This window comes from Nanorana parkeri, unplaced genomic scaffold (genome assembly GCF_000935625.1).
Source record: "Nanorana parkeri isolate BGI_ZX_2015 unplaced genomic scaffold, ASM93562v1 scaffold567, whole genome shotgun sequence".
Lineage (NCBI taxonomy): Eukaryota > Metazoa > Chordata > Amphibia > Anura > Dicroglossidae > Nanorana > Nanorana parkeri.
Window position 1 is genome coordinate 432,250 of NW_017306835.1, and position 19,333 is coordinate 451,582.

A 19,333-nucleotide genomic window follows, 5' to 3' on the forward strand; every position below is an offset into this window, starting at 1 on the left:
CGCTGGTCCGAAATGATCCTCTGTTCCCCGAACTTCCTGGTTGCGAGGGAAGGATACTGATGGCAGAAGAGCCATAGGCGGCTTCAGTCATCAAACAAACTGTTGGGTGGAGGGGAGAGGCGTGACCTGCCACAGGGTTGTGTATCTATGAACGCACACAGCTACTGCGGGCACGCACGGAGTGCCTCCACAGCAGCTGCTTAACTGGAGGCACCAGTGCAGGGGGCTGGGGCAGAGCGCTGTGAGGACCCACTACAAAATGAGGAAATAAAAACTTTTAAAAGAAAACCTAGAGCAGTTTTATATAAAGGCAATCTGAAAATGGAGTGAAGAAAAAACTTTCTTTTGTAAAGTTGAATAATAATTATCCAGTATATTCAATATCACCCAACTACTAACTAAACTACAGCCACCCAAATTATGTATTCTTTCTCACCATCTGCCTGTTTGCCTCCCCCATGCATCTTATGAAGGCTTTGACCTGATAATAGAAGATCTAACTTAGGTTTAAAGCTTTTTCTTTCTTTAGTGTATGACGGCAGACAGACAATAATCCTTTTATGTAATGCACCCTAATGTTCAGTCTACAATGTTCCTTTAAAATTATATAAATATCATATAGCCAAAATAAAGCTCCTGCCTCCCAGCAAACCACAATGCACGTGTTAAAGTACATATGGATTGGCTTACAGTGCGCTGGAAAAATTGTAAAGAAGGTATGTTTTTTGGCCTATGAGCACATGTTGTGGTCACAATGAAAATGAAACACAGTGCGAAAGCCAAAAATGTGCATGGATTTAACCAGGCTCCAAAGAAACAAAATCATATATGGCTTGATTGCACAATTCAAGAGTGGATCTTTCCCACAAATGCAGTCAAAAATCTATATTTGATCATACTGTGTTTCCCCGAAAATAAGGCACTGTCTTATATTTTTTTGGGCTCAAAAAAACACACTAGGTCTTATTTTCGGGGTAGGTCTTATTTTGTTTTTAATGTACAGCAATCCAAAGTTATTGCAAATCCAAATTAAATAATTAAAAATGGCAAAGTTAAGAATAGGGTGATCAGGGCAATCAGGGGTGCCGTACCTTTCCAAGAGCAAGTTAGTAACCAGAATGAGCACTTTCACTATCTATTCCTTACAGGCGGAGTGTATTTGGTATCACTCCGCCTGTGACTGGGGCCGGCGCTATAGAGGAAACATCAGCTTATGCGGCTCTGCTCTCTCCGCTGCCGCCGCGCTTCCTCTAGCGCTGGCTTAGTTGGCAGCGCTGATTCTCTCCCGCAGCTCTTTAAGTTCCCTCTTATGACACCACCGGCCCTGGCAATGGTCACAACTAGGTCTTATTTTCAGGGTAGGTGTTATATTTTAGCAATTCCCAAAAATAGTACTAGGTCTTATTTTTGGGGTAGGTCTTATTTTTGGTTGAAACAGTGTTGTAACAATGTACAATTACATACAGAAATGTAATAGTAAATATGGACCCATTCCAGAAACTGTATAGGATACTGTTACTAAAAAAAGCACTCACCTCATAGTTCTCATTCAATTATGTGTGATGGGGCCTACTATCAAAACCATTATGAGGTCCCCTCTCTCTCTAAGCTCCATCACTAAGGCAATTCTTCTAATGATACAGAATGTGAATTGTTTTCATTGCAATCATTTAGAGGTTCCCAAGCTTTATATACATAAATTTCACCCAAGTGTATTTGCCAAATACTTTTGCTAACTGCAGTCTGTTCAATGTATAGCTAGATCACTCTGAGCCTCATGGCAGTTGCATGGTCTGGCTATAGTTACACCCTTGACTGCATGTTCAATTGTAAAACGAGTAACATATCCAGTAGCCTTATATGTCATCAGGCCCGGATTCCCCACAAGGCCTCTGAGGTCAGGCCTCGGGGGCGGCAGGGCGCAGAGGGGCAGCAGCGTTGTGGAATCCCCCGGGCAGTAAGTTGCCTTCTACATTTAGTCCTGCTTTGGGAAGGCAGTACTAAATGTAGTGTGGGCCACCGATGCAGGGAAAGTAAATCCGGCCCTGTATGTCATTGTACATTCCAGTGAATGATATTGTCTTGTAAAAGGCAGTTCCTTATTCAAACAACCTATTTGCCCAAGCAGTAAAGCACAATAAGAGCCAACTATGTCTCGCATGCAAAAGTTGGCTTATACCAGCTATGTACACATTGTATTAAAATATTGTTACCTCATTAAAATGATGAGTTTTGCAAGGCTGCTATACCCATTGCAAACTCTCCCCTTACTGTTAAAGACTACAGATATCTCTTGCCTAAATAGAGCCATGTCAACATTCATCTGGCAAGCGAGACTGCCGAGAATTTCTTTCAAGAAACTCTGGCTCCCGAAGGGTGAGGGGGGAACTAATCTCCCGAACATCAAACTGTACAATATGGCTTGTTTACTCTGCCATGCACTAGACTGGCTATCTGAGAGCGAAGTCTATTCGAACACCCAGTTGGAGACAGAGCTAATCAACCCATGGGATCTTAAAGCTGTCCTCCACTGCAAGCTCTCCTCCTTACCCCAGCACATTCAACACATTTCCCTGATTAGGGACACAATTACTGTATGGCGAGAAATTAGGAAATCTCTTAAACTTCATGTATGTCCTCCCAATGTCCCATCATGGGGCACCTCTCATTTGTTCAAGGCTTAGATTACTCAGCATTCCACAAATGGAAGGAGAAGGGTCTCCATTACTGGAAACAACTATTTGACCCTCAAACTTTCGCCCCTTACTCATTCAAGGATCTGATACAACAATATCGTATCCCTCCCCAGGACTTTCTACACTTTCTGCAGCTAAAGACCGCGTGGCGCAGTTTCAGGGGAACGCCAAGGTCCCTTTTCTCATCGTCATTCCTAGACGTACTTATATCTAACAAAGCATATTCTATATCAACACTATACCCAAAACTACAAACTCTATTTCTAACAACCCTCTCAGGGTCAAGTGTGAAAGGATGGTCAAGGGACTTTGATGATCCAGAATTATTCCCTAAACTCCTCGCTGGTTACACCAAAATGAGATCAATAATAACTAACGAAACTTGGAGGGAGACCCAATTTTAAATTCTACATCGAGCCTATGTACCTTACTTCATTCCAGCAACGACGCCCTCTACACCAAGCCATCCAATATCAATATGTCCTAAATGTGGACTACAACGCCCGACCTTACACCACTGCTTCGGGGGATGTCCAAAGATATCGTACTTTTGGAATCAAGTTCTTATATACATCAATACTATTGTTTCATGGAAACCAGACCTTGAGTACTCCTTGTGTCTCTTTTGGTTACCTAGATCATTCTACCAACCAACGAGGTCAGACCAAATATAAAGGGTGCACATATGTCTCTTGGTGGCTAGGAGATGTCTCATGAGACACTGGAATGCCCCAACAGCCCCCAAGATTCAGGAAATCATCAATGACTTGACAGCTTTACTGGCTAAGGAAAGACTAGAGGCTGAAATGCACAAAGATAAACAGGCCTCATCCTTCTTCAAGAGATGGAAACATTTAATCGTGAAAACCTTAACGGTAACGGAGATAACTCACCTGGTTCAGCCCTTTAGATATATTAAAATGGTATTTAGAGGCAGATGTGTCGAATGCACCGGGGAGTCTGAGACTGGTGCCGGATTAGCTTACATCCTACCTGCCAGATACTCGGTCAAGTTTAAGCTCCTAACAGATCCAGCAATTCCACAGTGTTTGTACCTGATATGCAGTTGATTAACATGAGAGCGGACAGCACATGTACCCTGACGCATCTTACATGTAGGATGTATAGTAGATATGGATATGCACCTTTATGTAACCTGCTGATAGTATATTTGTTTTATTTTCTTTTGAAATTTTATATGGAAAAAATCAAATAAAATTTGGTTTAAAAAAAATAAAATATTGTTATTGTGTGTGGGTGTTTGCTAATAGTGGGGGAATTGGCTTTGGTTTATAAGTATTTTTTTTTAAAATACGGCACTGAACTTTTCAGTAGCTTGTTTTGTTGAGCAAAATATGAGATGTTAATTCAATTGTCTGTTTATTCTCTGAAATGTTGAAGGTGTGATTCATAGGAACAGATGTATAGTTGGTGCCTGCAGCTGTGCTGAAATGTAGACTGCAAAGGAAAAATTTTCATCATAAAGCATCAAAAATGATAATTCAACCCACAATGTATTTGACATAGTGGGCTATGAGTCATTTCTCAGGGATAACTTGATTCCACTGACTACAGTTCTAAGGACTTTAAAGGAGAAGCATTGGGAGAGTGAAACATACTCTTCACAAAACTTAGAGCTGGTGTGGGACACTGCAGCTGTCACACACCAACTCTGTGTACCGAGAGCTAAGCGATCATATAACCTCTGATCACTCAGCTCACAGCTTCTCCATACAGAGAGCGATGACTATCAGTTATGGCTCCTCTCAGGGATTCCCCCCTTTGCTCACTATTTCACCAGCGCTCATTGGAGTGACAGACAGAGGCGGGTCCCGGCACAGCTGGCTCTGGCTTTATAGTGGCAGAGCCAGCTGTCTGTCCTTCCCAGCTGCGGCACGGCTCTGCGCTGTCAGCATAAAATGGGCATTATCCGGTATATGCCGACTGTGGTAATAGGAGTAGAATATTAAATGTAGTCCTGCGATCTAAAAGAGAAGTAAAGGCTTCACTTCTTTTTTTAAGGCAAGAGATATGCAAATGACAGGGTACATCTATATGGTATATGAATTCCCTCATAGCTTCTGTTTCAGAATTATATTTATTCTAGGGAAACCTTGTGTCAAATGACAAAATTACAGCTACCAGAGCCTCCCATTCCTGAGCCTTGCCTATATATGCCAATGGTTTCTAAAGTCAGGATGCTTGTTGAGAATTCTGCAGCATAACAATTAAATGGTCATAGAATGGATGGATGTCATAGAAAAGACTGATGGCAAGCAAAAATGTAAGTTCTTCCTATGTGGTTCATTTAGTTAACCAAAAATACAAAATCTTCTATTGAAGATACTGGGTGGTGGGTTAATTCCAGGACAACAAAGTCAGAAGCTGTTCGCACATCCTTGGATGCCTACTATGTGTTCCAGTGGAAAGGCCATCTGATTGGCTGGTCATTGGTCAGATCCAGTAAATCTTTAATTAACTAGTACATGTTTCTTTAAGCAGTACATATTTAAAACTGCTTGTTTGCTATGAGGAAACATAGACTGGAAGCTGCTTCTCCCCTGAGGGACTCGGATACTGTATGTCAGGCTCTGTTTTAGTAAGGTGTGTGGTGGTGAAGTTTTTTTTATCATTGTTACTTTGACATTTGCCATTTAATTGTTTTTAAAGGAAAAGGTCCCATCACTTATCTTAGTAATAGATTTTACAAGATCTGATGGTAAGTCACTTTGCATGTTGTGTTAGGCTACATTCATGCATATAAAAGGAAAATCAATTTCTCCTAAAAAAATATAAATATATATATATCCCTTGCTATTTTGGGTGTCACTGGGAGCAAGTAGGAAGAGTTCAGTATAACCTTCTAGTTCATCCCAGCTGGCGCTTTTACAGAGCAAGCCATTTACCAAGTACTAGCACTGTTAAATGGGAGGAAGGGGATTAGGTCACATGCTATCTTATACCGTGCAAGTACCAGGTATTCTTTCCTAATGACAAAGGGAAGGTGTGTATAATCTGCTTCAGAGGCCAGCTCTTATTAGCAAATAATTAATCGATATATCTATATTTTGTCTGCTATTAATTAAATTTTACACATGAATTTCATTGTAAATTAGGTGAAGAAATGTTTAATTTAGCTCATGATCTAAGCTTGGATGCACTTTCTAACTGAATGCATGTAATTCATACTTTTAGGTTATTGTCCATTTCATAGAATTTTAGCAGTCCCTCATTAGAAGGACAATACCTGCAGCCAACTTATGGGTGATGTCCTATGCAATCATATGTAATTTAATTAATCTGGGTTAGTACTGCATCTCCTTGTCCAGCAGTATGGCCTTTGCATGACATACATGCCCTTTGAGCATTACTGCTTTTCATTCATTATTTATGGGTGTTGTATAGGAAAACAGAGTGCATCATTGTATCATTGTTCTACCTAGATTGTGTAGGTTTTTAAACAAAGTATTTAGCATAGTGAAAAGATAGACGTGTGCTTTGATGCTTGCCTGGTATTTGAGCCTGCTATAGCAATATATTGTGTATGTATTATTTATATACATACAGAAACCTGTGAGTGCATATCGTGCAGTGTGGAAGACGCATTTTAAGTGAAAACACTGACGGAAGCTGCAGTCTGTGCTCTGTTCTACCAGATGGCTGTTCCTGGTCCTAGAGCTGCCAGTACCAATATGGAAATGTGTTCAATCTGATGTGCAATTCTCTCTGCCAGTCTGATTAAAGGGAACTGCACTATACTGGTGGAAATGACATGATATAATCTATAAGGAGATCATTGATAGTGGACAGCTATTGTAAAATATGAATTTGTTGCACCTATAGTACACTTTGATGTGATTTTAGTTAATTTTATTTAATTTATTTAGTAAAAAACATAGAGAATGATTCAATTTTTTTTTCTGAAGATATGGGTAAACAATGCGATTTAACAGCCTTTGAACGTGGGATGATTGTTGACGCTCGGAGCCATGGAGCGAGTATCAGCAAAACAGCAGAATTCTTTAAATGTTCAAGAGCAGCTGTTGTTAAAGTGTGAAAATCTGGGTCTGAATGTGCGAATTGTGGCCGTCAACGACTAGTCAATGTTAGGGCAGAATGGAGAGTGGCAAGACTGGTAAAAGACAACAGAAGGGCAACAGTGCATCAAATTACTGCAGATCCTAATCAGGTATCCTCTCAAGTGATCTCTGAACGCACTGTTCGCCCTACACTGCATCGTATGGGATATGGAAGCCGAAGGCCTGTTCGAACACCTTTGCTGTCTGCAGTTAACAAGATAAAACATCTCCAATTCGCACAGGAACATTGGAAAAAAGTCATGTGGTCCGATGAATCACGTTTCCAGTTGCATCATGCAGATGGCAGAGTGAGAATTTGGCGGAAACAGCATGAAAGCATGCACCCCACATGCATGAGTACAACCCTGGGAACAACAGCAAATCAGCCACGAAGTGGTAGGCCACATAAAATGACAGAGCGGGGTCAGCGCATGCTGAAGCTCACAGTGGGCAGAAGTCGCCAACTGTCTGCAGAGTCAATAGCTACAGACCTCCAAACTTCGTGCGGCCTTAAGAGAGGCACAACAACAGTGCTTAGAAAGCTTCATGAAATGGGTTTCCATGGCCGAGCAGCTGCATCTAAGCCTTACATCACTAAGTGCAATGCAAAGCGTTGGATGCAGTGATGTAAAGCACACCGCCACTGGACTCTAGAGAAGTGGAGATGTGTTCACATGGATGAGTAAGTTTGGGGTGGAGGAACTTTACTGTCCTGCACAGAGTCCTGACCTCAACCCGATAGAACACCTTTGGGTTGAATTAGAGCGGAGACTGCGAGCCAGGCCTTCTCGTCCAACATCAGTACCTGACCTCACAAATGCTCTTCTGGAAGAATGGTCAAACATTTCCATAGACACACTCCTAAACCTTGTGGACAACCTTCCCAGGAAAGTTGAAGCCGTTTTAGCTGCAAAGGATGGGCCAACTCAATAATGAACCCTACAAAGACTGGGATGCCATTAAAGTTCATGTGCGTGTAAAGGCACGCGTCCTATGGCAATATAGGGGGTGTGTGTGTGTGTGTGTGTGTGTGTGTGTGTGTATGTGTGTGTATATATATATTAGTAGCACAGGTTCCTACCGGACCCAACTAACAGCTCAAGGGAATTAATTGTTGAAAGAGCTAGACTTGGTAACTGGGTGAACAATGTAATTTTAATTTTGTTCAGCTGGAGAACATGATTTAATTGAAGCAAAGTAAAATTGGTATTAAAAATCAATTTATGTTCCTATTCCTAGATAGGAATCCTATTCCTATCTAGTGGCCCTACAGCGCTCTAAATCTTGTTTGCACAGTGAAGAATGTGAATGGTTTATAAATCTGCTCCTAAGTGTTGGGAAGTGATGAAGATCTTCAGTGACAGTTGAAGATCTTTAATGACAGTTGTCCTGGGAAGTTTTTGATGTTCCCTTGTTTAAGAGTGATGTTGTTGGGAAAATAATACTCAGAAAGGTTTGAGTCATCATGGGAAGGCGCTACATGTACCTTCCACTAATATGGGGGGCTAGAAAGTTACATAGTCTTTTGTTTTGTTTTGTCACCACAGACAACTATTGTGCGGGCAGAAAATATGACTTTGCTGAAATTACATAAAGGTACCTTTTTACATGTCCTAACTGTTGCTGGGCTTTTTTCAGTGACTGTGACGTTGGAGTCATGGGTTTGTCTTTTTTGCAATAGAATATGTAAATGATTTGGACATCAGATATGAAGAGTCATTTGTGGATGCATTAGGGATCACATAAAACAATAGTATGATAAGATGCCATAAAAAGTCTATTAGTTTAGTAATGAAGGAGCTGTAGAATGAGAAAAGAAGGCTTCTTGAAGCACCTTCACTGTCGCAGACACTTGTGTAATTATAGGGGACTTGTGTATTTGTGACAAAGCGTGTTCTTCTTCCTCATCCACCTCAGTAAGTGGGTATATCATTCCTATTGTATTTTGGCGTTTCACAGTTAACTGTTTTATTACTCAGCAGTTCTTATTCAGTAAGGTGATGTGTAAAATGCACTAACCCACAGCAACCAATCAGAAATGAGGTTCTACTGTGGCTACAGTAAACTTAAATATGGTATCCATGGGTACCTGAAAGTTGCACATGATCATGACATAAAGTCCAATTGAACTTTCAGTTTAAATCAGCTAAAATATTCCACTTACAATCAAAAGGTGTTGAAGGTTTTCAGTTTGCATCATCTAGAAAGCAGCCACAGCCTGTGTAAAATAGTATGTTCTCTGCCAACATGTTGTACAGAAGCACCCTTGCTCTCTGTATGGGAACAGTGCTTCATCTTCAGAGCTCGGATACGCCCTCATTCAGACCTACAACTCTGCAATCAGAGCTTGCGTTGGACCTCTGCAGAGACACCCTTGCTTCCACACAGAGAGCAAGGATCCTCCACTGCATCATGGAAATAATTGTTAAATTAAATGTTTTTCTTTTATCAATGTGTGTGCATTTATTTTATTTTTTTTAAGTTGAGATATTCCTTTAAAGAAAAATGCAATTTGTGGCCATTCACATTTTGGAAGCCAGTTAATATTTTATTTCAGTACTAATGATGATGCTAATGTTTTGTCTTCTCGCATTTTTCATTGGTCGCTTTATTTCCTGCAGCTTATTTCTATAGATAGGCAGCTGTGGTGGCTTCAGGGTCATGTTACATAACACATAATATGAGCACCAAGCATGCACAATGCTCTGGGAGTTTTGTGGCGTGTGCTGACATTCACTTTGTATTGAAATGGAGCAATTACAATTCAAGTGGCTTTGAAGCAACACAATATATTGCTAAAAATATTGCTTGGCGCAAATATTTTTTCCCTTTTGTGAAAGACAATTGGACTACCATAGTAAGCCTGAAATAAAAGTGTTTGTTTTTCCTATAGCAAACAATTCTTCATCTTTAACCTGAAAATCTGATTATTTCAAGCAGTATATATTTTCGTAAATATCTGAGGTTTCATTCAGAAAAGTATCAGACCTCCCTAAACTAGCTTGTGGAGTACACTTATCCACCACATAGAAGTATGAGATCTGTTTATGGCCCAGATGGGGTCTGTAATACCTCATGGTGTGCCCTGTAAATGCATCCGATTACTTGGCCATGTGGCAGTACACTATTGTTTACAGTTCCCCCTCCAAAACGGAAGGTGGGGGGTATAAGCCAGACAGTGGGCATGAGAACACATTGTACTAGATGTGATTGCTTTCCATGAGAAAATATGTAGGGTTGTGAATATACATTCACTTAATATATATAAGGAAGAAATAGCTCAAGACGTTTACTGTTTATTACTTCCCCAATCCTTTATACAAGGGCAAAACTACAAATCATGGGGACCCATGGTAAAATTCTGACAGGCCAACCTCTATCTCCATGTCAGCCAACAGTGTTGGCATACATACTGTCATACTTACTGTAAATACATCCACTGCCATTAAGTAGAAGTATTGGGAGAGTAAAATGTACTCCTCCCAATTCTTTGAGCTGGCGTGTGACTCTGCAGCTGTCACATGCCGGCTCTATTGATGGAGAACTGAGCAATCACAAACCGCTGATCACTCAGCTCACTGTCTTCTCCCTGCAGAGAGCAGAGATTGTCAGTCACTGCACCCTGCAGGGATTCCTCCCTCCCAGTATTCATTGGAGAGACAGACAGGGGAGGGGGACAGACATAGCTGGCTCTATAGAGGCAAAGCCATCTGTTAGCTAGGTGGATCCTGACAATATTGCTAGGATCCCTACTGGCTGCTGCATGGCTCTGCGATGTCAGCAAATAGCAGGCAGTTGCCTGCTATATTCTGAGCTTGGGCCACAGGAGTGCCTTAGTAAATGTACTCCTTTGACCCAAAAAGGTACTGAAGCCAAACAAAGGCTTGGCTTTAGTTCTCTTTAAAAGTGGTTGCTATTAGATGCTTTGCCACATTGTAGAATCTGCTGTTGGGTACACTGCTATGTTAGACACACTTAAAGGGGATGCTATAAGATACATAATGATGTTGGTCACACTGCCAATGGAGAGACTGCCCTTGCATGCATTACTGTGTTTTACAAAGTGTCATTAGAAAGACTATTAATGGATATATGTCCATTAGAGAGACATCCCATCAGATGCAGTGAGAAACTATTAATAGCCCACTGGCCCTGAGTGATAACCAGCACATACTCTGAATAAATGAGACATGTTTACTATGATAACATTGCTGTTTCTAATGTTACAGTGTTGAGTAGAAGGGTAAGACATTAGCATCTTGTCTATTTGGGACTCCAGTACTGAGAATACCTAGTTCTTTTTCACTTCCTTTAATGTTCTCTGTTATTTAAAACCAGCCAGAGCTTATCTCAGTGTAAAATGTTAACCATGATTGCCATTAAAAAGGCAATGTGTTTAGCCATTTAAGAAAAAGCAACAAGTTCACTTTAATGGCAGCCTTCACCTTATATTTCCCTTTATTCGCTTACCGTTGGGCCACCGGGAGTGAAAAAAAACCCAAAACCATGGATTCTGTGTATGGGAATCACGTGACTCATTCCCCAATTTGCTAATTGGCTGCTTAGGCTCCCAATACTGTCACACGTGGGCATGTCCTTCTCTCCAAGCAAGCAAAGAAAAAAGAAGCAGCGGGCAGGGCTGCCTTTACACTGAGTCTGTTGCTTTGGCCTGCAATAAGTAAAAATTAGCTGCACAGCAATGCAATGATTAAATATTCTGCTAAAGTATAGGGAAATTTCACATGCAGTTCATTGATGCTGTGCAGCAGCAAATAATGTTATCACTGTTCATTAATTGGCTGTTTTCTGTCTTTCAGATGACATCATGCATCAGGACACCTTCCCAATGTGTGCAGCAGAAATTGAGGATCAGCTGAAGCAGCAGTTTGCCTATTTGTCAGGTACGTTGTCCTAATACAGGAAACTGGGAATATTATTTGGATTTACAGCTGTTTAAAAAACAATGTGCAGTGGTTGGCATTAATGTTTATTATTACAAATGCCCTGAACTACAAGTTTTCTTTCCTAATAGCAGCTAAGCAGACTTCGATCTGCATATGTTTTATTGCAATCAGTAGGATAGGAAAGTGATTTTTGATTGGTTGCTGTGGTTACTGTACTTTGTATATTTTTCTCTTTTGCCTAATTAAAGCAGAACTTAAGCGAATTAAAAAGAAATGACTAACAGGTGGCTTTTAATGGCAGAGGAGACTCTGGATGTCTCTCTTGCTATACATGATTCTTAACTGCCAGTACTAACTAGCATTTAGCACTGAGCCACACATGCCCAGCTTAGTGTACAATCTTGGCATGCTGTTGGTGTCAGGAAAATGTAACTCCTGCATTTGCGGGAATTACTTCATCCAAACCCAATCAATCAAGACAATCAAGCACTTTGGACCTGGAAGGAGACTGGAAGTGCCATAATATGCCCATTCTGACTAAAGCTCTGTGTGACGCTGCACTGCTGTGCATGAGGATATTCATTTCCAAAGCCTCCCCCATGATTCTGGCTCAAGCAGTGCCTGGTGTTTGAACATAGAGCGTACTATCTCAGGGTACCTGCTGCCACTCTGCAGAGTGTCTAGAATCCAGGACACTTACTATTGGCTTGGTGCTGTCCCCACTGGCATTGTCGCCCTGGCCTTGGCAGGGAGCCTCCACTTGTTGTTTTCATGCAGACTTCTGATGATTCCTACTCATAGTAGTTTGACATTAAAGCAACCTTTCCATGTAACAAAAAATTCTAAGTCTGAAAAAGAAATAAATAAAATGCAGATACCCCTGAAACCCTGGAATGCCTTTCTGACTTTTTAAGGTGTCCATAAAACCAAATAGCATCTATAGTCCTCCTTGATGTGGTAATAATGTTCTTCCCCCACTGGCCAGCTGCTCAACTGTGGACTAAGTCTCTCAGTCAGACCCAAAATCAGAATAGAATACCATAATTCTGGTGGCAAAGTTCATGCCTGTAGCTTTAGAGGTGTAATTTCTGATTTCAGATTTTAATTTAAAACAAAAGTGCTATGGAGTTTTTATTTTTTTCTAATTGCTACATACTGTAGGTCCTCTTTGCCACATAGTCACATCACATACCTTTCTTATGGCGACTCTACACAACTTAAATAAGGTAAACAAAGCAACCTATGCAAGCACCACCAATAAGGGCCGGTTCACATCCAGTGCGTTCTGGCGCGGTTAGTGGCTGGAACGCTCTGGATAGCATAATTAAAGCCTCCTGCGTTCTGTGGCAGGAGGGCACCACAGCCACGCCTCCTGCCTGCACCAGAACGCTTGGTACAGCAATGCCCGCGGTTGCAATGAAATCGCAAAAAAATGGTGCATGCACTATTTTTGATTTAGTAGATGAGCAAAGTAGAATAATGACGTGCTCTTCACTAAACACAGACAACCTACAACATACTGAAAAATCTGTGTAACTAAACAAGTGTTTTATGTCATTCAACAGTGGGCAGGTTAGAATAAATTGGTGGTGGGCCCCTGCACTGTGTGACTCATTTCAGACCTGAAGGGTCTGGTATTGTTTGGGAGGGGAAAATTGTTTTTGAAAGTTCTACCCCCCCCCCCCACCCCCCACCCCCCCATGTTCTAAAGTTCGATTTCTAACCGAACTCGGACCAGTTCGGCTCATCACTAGTGCCTAGCTAAATTATTGTGAACCCAAAGCACACCAATTTGCGAAATAATGCATGTTAACAGCATTGCAACTGACCTGACTATTGTGACATATTAGGAAAGATCAAGGTGTGATCAATGTTGAAGAAATACCAATAACTTGCGCTTATTAAATGCATGCTGCTCCTTTTTGGGTAACCAGCAGTGAAAAATCAACAGTTTGCGCAGCATCTTTTCAAATCTGAATCTGTAGAAGAAAGCTGCATAGTCAGAAATCTTTGTTACTGCTTTGTGCCAAGAAGTTGCCGTTCACAGAGAGAGTTTGGCAGATACACAGTAACATAAGTCAGTGCCCTGACAGACTTGACACAAGCATGTTCCTTTGTCTAATAGTGACCTGTTCAGTGTCAAAGTGCTTCTTCATCGGTGACCAATTCCTTTTAGGTATTATAGTATTCCCTTCATGTATGTAATTTTGTTTAGCATTTTGGACACTGGTGACATTTTATAGATCAGCTATACAAACATATTGTTAAGGTGTGGTATGATCCAATGGTTTACGGATACGTGGCTGTACACTTAGCACTGCAGGTGAAATGTAGCATGCAGGATATTTGTCATTGTGTAACTAAGCCTACACACGTTAACCTTTTATTGTCGTTTTCTTTCCAGTGAGAGATGACAGAGCCATGTGTTTTTTGTCACAGTTCATTGGATATTCTCTCATTGCATTGCCCAAAATGCTAAGACCTGTGAAAGCAATTCCTAAAAAGGGTAAAAAAAAAGAACACATGGGCTTTCTTTTACTTAATTTTTCCACTACTCGTACCTCCCATCCTTTTAAAACGACAGAGAGACACTTTTTAGCACAAAATATGTAGGCAATGAGCACACAACTCCCATGTCCCCAATTACATGGACCACAGAGAAATAATACGCAAAAACTGATTGGCTAAACCCAAAAGGGCTTTTTTTCATCCGTGCTTTTCCTTTATACTGGTCTTTGAAAATAAAAAAAAAATCAATAATTTAGAGGCTGGATTATGGTTTACTGTAGTATAACACTGTTTTTATATAGAGGGCTATACCAAAAAGAGGAACGACTCAGAAGGAAAGAGGGATGGAGGGATTTTGTTCCAAAAAGTCTCTTTTTTTGGAACCAAGTAGCTCTCTAGTTGGGAGCTATGTTCCTTTTAATAGAATGTCTGCATATCCATCCACTCACTGGGCAGTACAGGGGATTATACTGGTGATAAATAGAATATAATTATTACCAAATAAACTGTATCTACACAGTCCATCCTGTTCTGTTCTAGAAGCTGTATATAGTTTAGTTTCATAAGTTGTGTGTATGATTTCATCCATGTATCATCATCCCTTATACCTCCTATTAAATGTGGGTCTGATGTATGAAAGATGTGCTGCAAGAACATTTCGCTTATAACAACCAGTGAGCCACCAACTCTTATTTCTCAAGAACATGGGTTCTGACTGGTTGCTGTGGGCAAAATTATGTTTCCCCTACAGCACACATTTCATACATCAGCTCCAGGAAATTTGTAAAATATTCAAGATCATCCAGTATGAAAAAGTACTATGATTAGCAACCCTCATTGTAGATTTTTCTGTTTTATTCTGATTGCTAAAAGCTTCTATATTGGTCATTGTGCTAGAATATGTTGTAGCCAGATAGCTGGCATGCTGGCCGGCCTATCACAAGACAGCGTAAATATTGCTGTTTCTGCAAACAAAGACCACTTCTTTAATGTGGGTGTTGGACAGGAGTGTTAATAATTACTAAATGGGGAGTCTTTGAGGACAGAAATATGGGAGCTGCCGTTATTTATTTTTGCAAGGTGCAGTCTCTAGTATAAAAAGTAATGCGGAGCAAAGTTCACCAACATGTGCATGCTGTTTTTATCCTGACGCTCTCGCCCTTTTTTACTATTGTAACCTTCTTCCTGTTTTGAAATGTTATATATGCACAAGGAGTTGCATGCTTGTAAACTACCCTGTTTCCCCGAAAATAAGACCTACCCCAAAAATAAGACCTAGTACTATTTTTGGGAATTGCTAAAATATAAGACCTACCCCGAAAATAAGACCTAGTTGTGACCATTCCCAGGGCCAGTGGTGGCATAAGGGGGAAATTGAAGAGCCGCGGCAGAGAATCAGTGGTGCCAACGAAGCCAGCGCTAGAGGAAGCGAGGCGGCAGTGGAGGGAGCAGAGCCGCATAAGCCGATGCCTCCTCTACAGCGCCGGCTCCTGTCACAGGCGGAGAGATACCAAATGCACTCCGCCTGCCAGGAATCGATAGTGAAAGCGTGCTTCGCTCATTCTGGCCAGCGATTGGTTAGCAAATTGCACTTGGAAAGGTACGGCACCCCCGATTGCCCTGATCACCATATTTTTTTACATGAATACATGTAGACTTTTCTACATAAATAAGTGTGGATTGTTGTACATTTTTAAAAAAAAGACTTACTCCAAAAATAAGACCTAGTGTGTTTTTTGAGCCAAAACAAATATAAGACAGTGTCTTATTTTCAGGGAAACATGGTTGTGTAAAATGTTCATTTTGTATGTGTTTAAATTAAGGATTTCAAAAAAAGTGTTGTCATCCTGATCCATGCACCACTATCTAGTGAGTACCTGATCTAGGACAAGGATACAGCATAGGAGGTAATACTTTTAATACTTCACTGGCATTATGCTTGTTCCTGGTTATCGACTCGCTTAATAATAAATCTAGGATCAAGAGGCGAGTCCCTGAATCATACTTCTGTAAACAATCCAGAAATAGAAGTTCCTGCTTTATATATGTGTATACTCTCTGTAACCTTCAGATATGTAACATTAAGAGAATGGAACCGTTCTTTGGGGATTTCACTTTGTCTTTTAGCTCCCTCTAGCGTTTGTTAGTAAAAACAGCATGTATTATTTCTTGAGCCCAAATCATCAGCAATGCCCCTTTGCTATGTACTTTCCTGTCTTTTCAGGTCTAAAAACATGAATGTACGTTAAAGTATGGGCTGATGTTTCTATAAAATGTAAAAATCTATTCTTGCTGTCTTTGTTGGCTTTCCACAACCTTTTTCCTTGATTCATTAGGACATTTTGATTTCTGTTAAAGGCCACTGAACCGTCTGTTGCTTTTTTTTTTTCATGGGACACGTAAATTAGGATCTTCTTGATTGAAACCTTGTGTGTTGAATCATCCACCAACTTCCTATCTTCCTGTCTTTCCAATACCAATTTTTGCCCAAAGACATTTTTGTCCCGCCACACAGGCATAACAAAGACATCCCTTTTTTCAACAATTAGTTTAATCTGAGTTATGAAGACTCATTCGGGAAGTGTGATACCATCAGTCAAGTTGAGATGTCCTGCCATTGAGTTATACAGGTGATTACTTGCACCAGTGGTCTTTCCCGGGTGCAGGTTTCTGCATGGATGTGAATACTGTATGGCTCTGCAGGTCCCTGTGAATGAGGACTTACTGTCCGAGCTGACCCAGCATCTCCATTCCTCCCTTTACCTCCCCACATAAACGTTTATGTAGCTGCCGGGGAAGGCGCACAGGAGAATACTATTGAGTGCAAGCTCTTGTGTTGCTGGGATTGCTGACCTCATTTCCAAGATGGTGAAACATTGCAACAGTCTCGGGGTTTTTAGCTGTCTACACAAGGGATGTTTTTACAGCTAAGTGTCATACATAAAATACATTAATGCACATATAATCTTATGGGAAGATTGCTACGGAAATAAATAGTCTAGCGACAGGCTCTGTTTACCATATGTGAGAGAAAATGGTGTTTCATTCTAAAGTGAAATATGTTTTTATTCTAGGTGGAAGGGGAGAAAATGGGTGTCCTGTCATCACTTTCCCAGAATACCCTGCATTCAGCGAGATCCCAGAGATGGAGTTTCAGAATGTACTGACGTATCTAACAAGTGTTCCCAGGTATGATCGTGTTTAATGCAGCTGACATGGAAGGTGGGCAGAGATAAATGGCGGTATGCACTCCAGGCATATCCATTGTATTCTGTTATGAGCACAGGCATACTAGGGCTTTTTTCCTGGCCATAGTATTTTATCCTAGGAGCAATGTCATTTCTTTGGGCGTGCCAGAAAACAAGCAAACTGTTCACACTTGATTTAAAAATCAACCCACAGTAAATACAGTCGTCCGGTTGCTATTGGAGTCTTGAAACACTACACCCTCCCGCTTTTTGTCTCTGTCCTGTACAGGGATGTGCCATCCTGGTTTCTGAATAATCACTGTACATGGGATCTATTCTTGCATAGTGATCAAGGGTAATGACATGTACCAGAATTTGCCAGGCTAAAAGAATGTCAATAATGACTTGTTAACGCTGAATGGCAGGCACAGTTCATAAGGAAAATAGAACGCTTGCCTTTAACAACCTGTCAGGTTTTAGCTTGCTTTCTGCTTCATATAGGTAACACCTCCAATCTGTAATTCAGTTTTTATAGAGGAACACAGTTTTGTTTCAAAAAAACGATGCAGTAAAGTTATCATTATTCATTTGTTTACCTAAAGCCCTAAAATCTCATATTTGCTCCCTTTTGGTCTGTTAAATAAACAATTGAAAGAGATTTATCATACCTGTGAACTAAGTGCAAAATAAATGCCTACTGATCTGCTCAGAAATGCATAGCTGTCTAGTGTTCATTTCCTGTTTTATCTTAAGGAGTGTAATTAGCCCTCCCGGTTCTTATTTTGGGCCTACAGATCAATTAGGGCTTATACTGTGGAAATTAGAAAAAGGGGCATGATTTAGTAGCATAGCAAAAGACAATTGGGCAGGACTGACAGCATTCAGTCTACAAAAAAAGTTTTCAGCCCACAACAGGAATAATGAGCTGAGCCTACTTCTGCTACATTTGCAGGAGTTTCTCTGTACTAGCAGGGTCTTTAAAGATCTAAACCATAAAATGCACATGTATTGCAGGTGTGTAGCGCCATGGCATACATATTAGGCAGGAGTGGACAATGCAGAATATATATATATATATACACACATACATGCACGCACGCATACATACATACATACATACATACACACACATTATATAGTTATGTGTACTTTCAAAGTTGTCTAGCTGTTTGCCAAGAGTTCTCCTGGATGGTTAAGTGACAGAGCCTGTGTAATTTATGTACATTACTACTGTTGGCTAAATCTTATTCATGTGCATGCCAGAGGGACAGCATACCAGTCAGGCAAGCAGCATATTCAGTAGGAGGTCAGCAATGGCATCTCCCGTCTTTATCTCTTGTCAAGTTTACCTTACTGGAATTGTTAAACGGGTAGCTTGAATTACTCCTCCTCTTCCTCCATACAACCTTGATATGCATAAATACAGATCAGACATTCTGGCAGTTAGTTATAACACCTTCGTCCCATGCAGAGTTCCATTAGCATTTTTCATTCTCTTGTAGCTGGTGTGTAATGTAGTATTATGCAGTGTCCTCTGTGTTGCCATCATGGAGTGTAATGGACTGGGAATAGAGATCTATGGGAAGGTTGATCACCTTTATGGCTGTATGCACATAACTGGGTAACCCATTGGATAATATAAAGTGAAAGGCACTGCCAGAAGCAAGTTTGTCTGCATTTTTCATACATAGCATAGTGGTAAGAAAGGTATTATGAAGGAAATTGATATTTCTACCTACTGGCTTTACAATTTCTGTTCCATTTAAAGCTGCTTCCCAGGCTAATTGAGTAGAATGTATATACCAGTTTTTTTGTTATGTTTTTGTGCATGTTTCTGGAGGTGAAAGTGAATAAACTATTTGGTCTATGTATCTTGAATGTTATTTGTAATTCAACAAAGGGGGGAAAAAAACATTTCCCCTACAATATCAGTAAGTTCAACTGAAAAAGCTCCCGAT

General features: G+C 40.6%; 1 protein-coding gene across 1 annotated transcript in view; it reads left to right on the forward strand.

The window, feature by feature from the left end:
* MCF2L (MCF.2 cell line derived transforming sequence like) overlaps positions 1-19,333 on the forward strand; it is a 181,184-nt gene that overhangs the window by 106,478 nt on the left and 55,373 nt on the right. The window contains exons 2-3 of the mRNA XM_018562248.1: positions 11,593-11,676; positions 17,262-17,376. Of these exons, the coding sequence (XP_018417750.1) occupies positions 11,593-11,676; positions 17,262-17,376 (199 nt within the window). The remainder of the gene's footprint in view (positions 1-11,592; positions 11,677-17,261; positions 17,377-19,333) is intronic.